The sequence below is a fragment of the Quercus suber genome, unplaced genomic scaffold, assembly GCF_002906115.3.
Source record: "Quercus suber isolate HL8 unplaced genomic scaffold, Cork oak 2.0 scaffold_226, whole genome shotgun sequence".
In the NCBI taxonomy this organism is placed as follows: Eukaryota; Viridiplantae; Streptophyta; class Magnoliopsida; order Fagales; family Fagaceae; genus Quercus; species Quercus suber.
Genome location: NW_027069684.1, coordinates 368,432 through 377,438, shown reverse-complemented (window position 1 = coordinate 377,438; position 9,007 = coordinate 368,432). Strand labels below are relative to the sequence as shown.

At 36.1% G+C, this 9,007-nt stretch overlaps 1 protein-coding gene across 1 annotated transcript in view; it reads right to left on the bottom strand.

The window, feature by feature from the left end:
- Positions 1-1,266: 1,266 nt before the first annotated feature.
- LOC111999665 (regulator of telomere elongation helicase 1 homolog) overlaps positions 1,267-9,007 on the bottom strand; it is a 31,686-nt gene continuing 23,945 nt past the window's right edge. Inside the window, 6 exon segments of the mRNA XM_065780175.1 lie at positions 1,267-1,646; positions 1,774-2,129; positions 2,622-2,767; positions 3,125-3,228; positions 4,725-4,873; positions 5,206-5,462. Of these exon segments, the coding sequence (XP_065636247.1) occupies positions 2,054-2,129; positions 2,622-2,767; positions 3,125-3,228; positions 4,725-4,873; positions 5,206-5,462 (732 nt within the window). The 3' untranslated portion in view covers positions 1,267-1,646; positions 1,774-2,053.

Here is a 9,007-nt window from a genome sequence, read left to right as displayed (position 1 = left end):
TAGTAAATAATATTTGATTCACACAAAAATTTGACATGTGTCTTAAGAGCATAAAGAACATGCAATTCAACGGTTAAATTTTCAAAATACGTAGTAATGTTTATTTTATTAAGTAGGACACTTAGGACTACAATCAATTTTGTAACTAAACTTTGTCCATAAATTTAATGCAAACTTAATCTTCTTATTATGACTGTCAGAACTCCTCAGATGAGTCTCATGGACAATTTATTTTGATTTTTCCTTACTTTCTAAATAGACTATTTTAATTTTAATTTAATTTGAATGTTTTAAAAACTATGGTTTTTTTTTTTTTTAATTTGGTAATGAAGAAGAGGATTAAACCCCAAATGCCATGGATACACCAAAAGTTGACAACCAATTAAGTTACAAAGCTTTTGACAAAGCTATGGTTTAATTTAAATCCGTCCACGAACAACAAAAGGGAATTATGTATATTGTCAAAAGAATAACATCTAAAAATACAACAAGAGGAAAGCTTTATACAAGTATGGGCTGAAATAGTATATAATATTTTTTTTTTTTTTTTTTCTAAAATGGGCTTTCACTTCTGTCAGAAAAGACTTGTTATAAATTGTAACCACTATTTAAAATTTAAGATAAAATTTATCTATAAAATTAGTTGTGTCATAAATTTTAACAGCTACAACAAATTTAAGGCAGTTTATATCTTTCATACTTGTAAAATTTTAAAAAAATTAAAGATCAATAGCTATGTCATCAATAAATTGTTTATATTGCAAGTTTTTGTAGTTTAAAATTATATATAACATATAATCTTATAAATCATATAATAAATAATATTTAATTCACACAAAATTTGACGTATATTAAGATCATAAAGAACATGCAATCTAACGATTAAATTTTTAAAATATGTAGTAATATTTATTTTATTGAATAAAGTTGTAGCCTAAGACTACAACTAACTTTGTAACTAAATTTTGTCCATAAATTTAATGCAAACTTAATCTTCTTATTATGACTGTCAGGACTCCTCAGAGGAGTCTCATGGACAATTTACTTTAATTTTTCCATACTTTCTAAATAGACTATTTTAATTTTAATTTAATTTGAATGTTTTAAAAACTATGGTTTTTTTTAGTTCGATAACTACAACGAAGAGAGAGGATTAAACCCCAAATGCCATGAATACATCAAAAGTTGACAACCAGTTAAGTTACAAAGTTTTTGGCAAAGCTATGGTTTAATTTAAATCCATCCACAAACAACAAAAAGGAATTATGTACATTGTCAAAAGAATAACATCTAAAAATACAACAAAAGGAAAGCTTTATACAAGTATGGGCTGAAATACTATATAATATGTATCTCACCTTCATTATACAGTAATAATAATAATACCAGAAGAAAACCGTTTCTTCGATGAGAAATATTGCTAGTATAATCATGCATATGTTACTCAATTCCTTTCTTCTTCCAATTCATGGCGATCCAAACTCTCTTGCGCTACTAAATATTGTGGATGCCCACAAGCAATAGTTGAGGTTGCCGTTTTCCCATGCATTTTTTTAGCTAACAGTCTTTCTTCTAAAGCCATACAAAGCATAGGATTGGACTCACCACGATACAAAAGAGTTGCTTATACAAGTATCCTTTTCCTCCTGGACAAAAAGCAACCATCAAAACTGTGGGTAGCCCAACAAAACATTACTAACCAAACACAAAATGTAATTACTAAGTGCAAATCTCAATTAATAAACAAAGTTCCACAACAATAAAATTGCTCACACAATTCATCTGCATCAAAAGGATCCCTTGGCTTTGCAAGCCAAATTTACAATGGGGATATTAAGGTTGTCTGACCATTTGAGCTGCACCGTATACATGAAAAGCAAAATACTAACCTTTCCCCTTCAAGAGATACTTGAATTTTCAAGATTGAAAAACTCAACCTTTATCCTGCTAATACCCAATCCCTCTCATATATTGTTCTATAAACCCAATGTGTTTACTTCAGATTCGAAAAAAATTAAGAACTTGGATAAAATACAGAGAACGATACTGCACGTCAAAGTTTGTCAGTATTTGTTACAAGATGCTGCTCATACAAAGAATGATACTTTGCAGGAAGATAGTCCTTAAACCTGTTCACAATGACAATAACAAGGGTGAGAGCGGAAAATGATACAATTATTGAATATAAGAAACAAAATGTATGAAGAAGATAAATTTGGATATTTCAATTTTCAAAAAAGACTAGGGGAAGGGGAGTCATTCTATGCATAATGTAATAGAAAACAACAAATAAAAGGTGTCACATCTGTCATTTTCAGGCTTAAACATTTATCAATCATACTATATTAGCAACATTTAGAAAGCATAATACACAAATGAAAGGGTAAATAATTTTTTTGTCCTTAAATATCAATATCGTAACCCAAAAGAATTTTATTAACACTAGTATCTGAATGAAGCACCCAACCAATGCCATCAATAGCATCCATAAACAATGTCAATCATGGCATTAATAGAAAGTACTATCTTATGAAGAACCCACAGCCTTGAAGTAAATTTTAGATGCATAGCCACATAGGAAATTGCCGCCAATAGTATTAAAATCAAATAGCAATGAGTACCTTTCAAGAAGATGAAGCCTCTCTGGTCCAGAGAATAATCTCACAATGGATTGTAAAACTTGGCTTATCTTCATTTCTTTAGACTTAAGTGCCTTCATAAATTCCACAAATTTTTTATATTCTTCAGCACTAAGCTTCTCTTTAACCTGTGGGCATAGGTTTGAACAAAATCCAAAACCAATTTCTTAATTGACATTTTAATCAAGAAAGCAATACAAAAAACTTGGTGAGTCAAAGAATTGCCTCTAGCTCATTGGTTTCAGAGAAGAAACACAAACAAACATGACTGCTTTAATATGGTTCTGGCATCCAATGCAAAATTCCAAGAAAACCACTTGCATTAGAGAAATGCTTTTTTAGGAGGCATGCAAAGAAGGGAGGGAAGATTCTAGAAGTATTACAGAAAATGATGACAAAATGGCATATAATCAGAAACATTTCGAGTCACCAATAAGTAATAACCATGTAAAAGTTCAATTATTCTGCAGTTAACAAGTGGAAGCTCTTCTTGTTGTGTTAGAAGCCAGCTTCCTAGCAGAACAAGGTTCTATAAGTTTTTCTTTGCTTGGTTTTTCATTTAATATAGAATAACCAGTCATATCAGTTATTTAATATCGTCAATATTAGTTCACACTTCAATGATATATATTCTCTCATGTTCTTATAATATATCATAGAATTTGGGGGGGGGGGGGGGGGGCGTCGTGGAAGTCCTTATAAATACAAATCTTGATGCAAAGGAAAAATATATAACGTAATATATGTATTACAAAAAATATATATTTTACCAAAGCCTTGAAATGAGAGAATTTCAATATTTTCTTCTCCAATGTCAACCGAAGCTGGATATGAAACTTGAAATTAAGATGGATTTTTTTTTGGGGGTTTTCAACACTAGGAAACTACAATAGCAGAGCCTTTTCTTGCGGTACACTCGTATGCACTGCCTGCTACCTTGAATCTTGTCCCTTTTCATTTGTACCAGTGGGCGTGTGTGTGTGGGTTCAAACAGTGAGAAAAAACACATGAAAAGAAGAAATCTACAGCCACGGCCTACACACAATAAAGCTTCTACTACAGCCTACATGCAAAAATAAGGTCTACTAGTGCCACTGCTACACGCAAAACCATTTAATGAAAGAATGATCTGCTACAAGCAAGACCATCTTGTCTTGGTTTGAAAAGATGAATAGTTGGGGTTCATCTATAAAAAAAACAAAAAAAAAAAAAACAATGATTGGGATTAGACATGTTTTCTATAAAAAGAATGGGACTACCTTTTTCCATAAATCTGATGGTGGGAGGGCCATTTTGAATTTTTGATATGTGCTTATATAGGCATCCCATATAAGCATATATACTCAAAAGATTTTTCTAATCCTTGGGGGGTCATGGCCTGGTTTCCTGTCTCCACCACCCAAAGGAAACACAAGCAAATTTTAAATTAGGATAACATTAAGGATCAGCATTGAGTATTATCTTGTGGTGCATGTCATATGCAAATATCATGATAGTGTACAAAACAACTTTACAACGGAAGGTGTGAGCTAAACCCAACTGTATGAATCATATTTCCAATGAATAAATTTTGTTTGGACCCTCTCTCCGTGTCAAATCTCCAGACCAATTATCCAAAGAGCCTTGCCCATGATTAAAAATGTGTGAATTGCCAAGGACCCATAATTTAAGGGATGAGTCCCTTCTTACTAAATGTTACTTAAAATCCAATAAAAATGCCACAAAAAATAAAATTCCTTCAACCTTATTTAAGCATTTATCAATGTCATAATGATCCAGGTGGAAACAAGAATTTGGAATCAAAAATTGGTGATAGACAAAGGTAATTATGCACCCAAAGATGTTTGGTTCTAGACCATCTAGAATTCATGGTATCCAAATTTATCATAGTTCTTCTCTTGATCTTTGAGCTGGAATCACTCTTCTATCCTTTATATGATATATGGTTTTATATTCAATCTCGTTTTCCAGAAGATAGTTGAGGTAAAAGACCTTGCTTATAAATTCCCTAATTTTAAAGCCCTTATTTATATGTTATATTATAGTATGAAGGGATAAACTGTGCTTAGAGTTTAACAGAATTACCAGCAACATGAGAATAATGGGCACAAGAACGCTTTCCACGCTTTCTACACAGCATACGGCAGGCATTTGTTTGTGTTTTTCCACGAAGCAAACTCACTTTATCATGAATGCAGAATTGTTCACGAGATCCTAATACTACCATTTTGGGCCTGCATATATTAAACATTAGCAAGTTCAAACATTCAACTCACCTAAAGCAATATAACAAGAAGCTCTTATCACAAAGAACAAGTTATTGAGAATCAACGTGTCATGGAATAAAGGTAATGCATCAAGAGGAAAAGCAATATCTATGGTTTATCCAATATTCAAAATCTTGCCAATGCACTCTAGCTCAAATGGAACTCCTCCCCTTGTGAGAGCAACATGGAAGGGAGGCCATGGGTTGTAAGACCCATCAAGTGTGAATGTAATTTATTAATATAAATCAAATATTTAAAATCTCACCGCAAAAGAGGTCAAACTATAAATCAACTCTGACCTGTAACAGGTTTCTTTCAATTCTTGAATAACTTGCCGGATCTGGCTGTGAGTGCGTGAAGCATAAACTATGGTGGGAAGTTTTGAGCGAGCACCCTGTGAATGAGAAACATCTGATATGCTACCTTCACTCTGACTGCTCCTTTCTCTCATACCAGTCGAGAAACCCCCCAAACTCTTCCTCCAAGCAAGTGTGGTGCAGAGAAGACACAACGTTTTCCCAGTTCCTGTAGGGCTCTCCAACAGTGCATTGCATTTCTGCACATTGTATTAATAGAGATAAGAAATTATGAAAACTTTGTATCGTTAAGTTAATAGATAATAGAATTGAGTATAGGCCTAGTGACACTATGCAGCTTATAGAGTACATATAAGACAATCCAAACCCGTGGAGCTTCAGACTATATGTTACACTATTAACATCTTTTTTTGATAATTAACAGTTAGAAAAATGCTTATATTGTTTTAGGTCATATACTAGATATCTGTAAACTTTTACAATAGAATTTACTTCAACGATTTTCTTCGGAGATTTATATTTCGTTTCGAAAGGATTTCTACTTACATTATGCTTTAAGCATTAAACCCCACTTTGAACAACATACCCCAATGTTCTATCATCTATGAGGAGTAAATTCAAGGGGAGAATCTTATTTTTTGTCCACAAGAATACAAAAACCATGAAGGCCTAATATACCCAATAACCACAATCTAACGAATCAATACCAATTTAGTCCAAATATATACTTACAAGTTTCTTAACCACAACCCTATTTCACAAAAACAACCAAATTGATTAATTGAGTATCAAAAAAACACACAAAGCTAACAGTATTTCCCAGCTTCAGTCAACAATTTCAATTCTTTCTCCAAAAAAAATTAAAAAAAAAAAAAAAAACGTTTTTTAAAAGCAAGAAAAGTACTTTCAGTACGCTACCATGACATGATACATACAGCTCCCATTGATTTTACCCCTCTTTTCAATTCACTACAGCTCCTATTGATTTTAGCAGCAACTGAGCAGACAGTATAACAAGCTGTCTTCCTCTATCAATTAGAAACAACAACCTGAGAGTAGAAATATGTTCACAAAATGTTTCTGCAACCTCCCATTTATGCAACAACTAAAAGTTGCCCTCCTATAATTATGTCAAACTAACCTTGAGAGACAATAAGATGCAGACACCAAGATGTTTTTCCTATATTGGGATTATTTCGGATTTTACATGTTGGGACACGCATCATTTAATTTTAATTTTTAATCTGCCTCAATTGTGGGATGTAATTTTTTTGAGAAATTATGTGGGATGTATTTCTTGCTTGATTGAAACTTTCCTCTTTGATGTATTCCTGGAAACCAAACTCCCCACAGTCAATTGCTGCCTAGTCATGCCAGTTAATACCACTTCACCCTATTCATGCCACAGTTCTATGGTGCCTCCACCATGAGTCCGTTGGAAAATGTAAATTACAAAATAGCATCAAAAGTTAATAAAGTACTTCAATAAATGAAGTCAAAATATAATAAAGATATTACAAGTCCAAGGGCCAAGCTCCATAATCATAATAACAACACTATTATTACAATTCAAATTTCATAATAAAACAACAATTGTCCATTGATGGTCATCCTTGCACTATTGGTGGATATCCATATTCATGATACTTCAGCGAGATCATCCAATTGCGACTACATCAAAACATGAGTTCAAAAATAATTTAGCAAAACCATTTTAAATACTAAATATTCAAAAACTCAATGGCACGAATTGCAATATCTTGTCGTCTTTGAGTCGTCAACATTCTGAACAGGGACGGACCCACGTTGAGCCCAAAGGGGGCCGGGCCCCCTGGCCCAAAATTTTTTTTTTTTAACAGGTAAAATTTTTTAAAAACCAAATAAAATGGACTTGGGCCCCCACGTTTTTTGCTCGGGCCCCCTCCACAAATCATGAACCCCCCAGCCCAATCCGGCCAGTCCTCAGCCCACATTTTCCGGCCAGTCCCAGCCCTGAGCCCACATTTTCCGGCCAGTCCAGGTAAAAAAAAAAAAAACACTCAGCTGCCTCTCACTCCAACTCCAGCTCTCACTAGTCAAACAGAGAGCAACCAAAACACGAAGGAAAAAGAAGAAAAAAAAAAAAGAGAGAGGAAGGGAGAGGCGATACAGACGCCGCCGACGAGACCCACGCGGCCACGCCGACGATCCTCGATTTGAGACTGAGAGAGCAGAGACCCAGAAAGCAAACCAAAAACACGAAGGAAAAAAGAAAAAAAAAAGAGAGGAAAGGGAGAGGGCGAGAGGCGATACCGCGATCGCCGATCGGCGATACAGACCCACGTCGACGACGCCGACGAGACCCACGCCGACGACGCTCGATCCTCGATCTGAGACAGAGAGAGCAGAGACCCACTCGGCCACTCCACTCACGGACTCACCCATTTGGAAAATACCCACTTGCCGCCGCCCACGCCGTTGCTTGATCTACATCTGCTCAGCCTAGCTTCGTCGCTCCAGCCTTCACAGTTCAGAGGTATTTACTCTTATCTTTTCCTTCAACTTCAAAATGTTTGTGATTTCGTGATATGAGAATCTGATATTGCCTTGTGGACTTGTGCCTTGTGGTGTTGGTGATTGTGATTGTGAATTGAAATATTGAATATTTGTGAATTGTGGTGTTGGTGATTGTGATTGTGAAATTGGAACTTGTAGGGTCAGTTTTTGCGGCCCAAGCCCAAGGAGGTATGGATTCGGAACCCACTGAGCCCAAAACAATAAATTTTGTAGAGAGTGGGCGAAAGGGCTAGGCAAGTAATGAAAATGACAGTATTAAGCAGCAACACTGATGTGAGAAGCTGAATTAATGTGCTCTCGGACTAAAATGGGTACTCTGTCCGAAGAGATGTTTTCATTCATAATCAAGGATTACAATTCCTGGAGCTACAATCATCTACTATATCCTTTCTCTCTCCTGTTTTCCGATCCCCTTCTATCAGAGGTACCCTTCCCTTATATAGCATTACCTTCTTACATCTCCTCCGTCCACTTGTTCATCATCCAGGCATCCACTTGAGTACATGTCCCATCATCCCACCTTTAGCCTTATGTGAGTGGCGGTAGCTGAGAAAGCACTGTTCAGGTGTCCTGTCCACATAAATGCGGCCAGAAAGGTAGGTGCAGGGCATTAAATGTGGTGGTTGAAGTATGCCTCCTTGATATTCCCTGTTGCCGTTTCTTTATGTGTGTCCGAGGCTCCTCTCCCTCCTGACGCTTGTCAAATAGATCACTTGAACCTCCCATACTCGCGTTTGATCAAACCTCTTCGGATCCGAGGACTCATGACTACTCGGACATATGAGCATCTCCTCGGATGGTATACGTGTTCATCCCCAGGCATCCCCCATTGGCGTGGGCTTCCGACTGAAGGCTTCATCTCCTCGGATGAAGAGTGTTCCTCTTTAGGGCCTTGGGCCGAATAAGCTGGGCTGGGTTTTTCTCCCCCACATTAGCCCCTCAAAATTGTAGTTTTTCGTACGCATCCGAAGAGAAAAAGTAGGATTTTGACTTGCCCTGGAGCAAAAGCTTGTAAACAGGCAAATTTGAATTGACACGTGCATAATATAGGCACTGCGCTTCATTAATGTCGCTGCGGTTTCCTTATTCCCAGGCGCCTCATTAATTGCACCAGGTGGCGCTTCGCCCTTCCTATCCAACGGTGATTAAATGATCCAACGGCTGGATTTTTCTTCGAAATTTGGGCGGGAGTGCCCCTGACCTCGTTTGACCCGTATAAAGCTTCAGA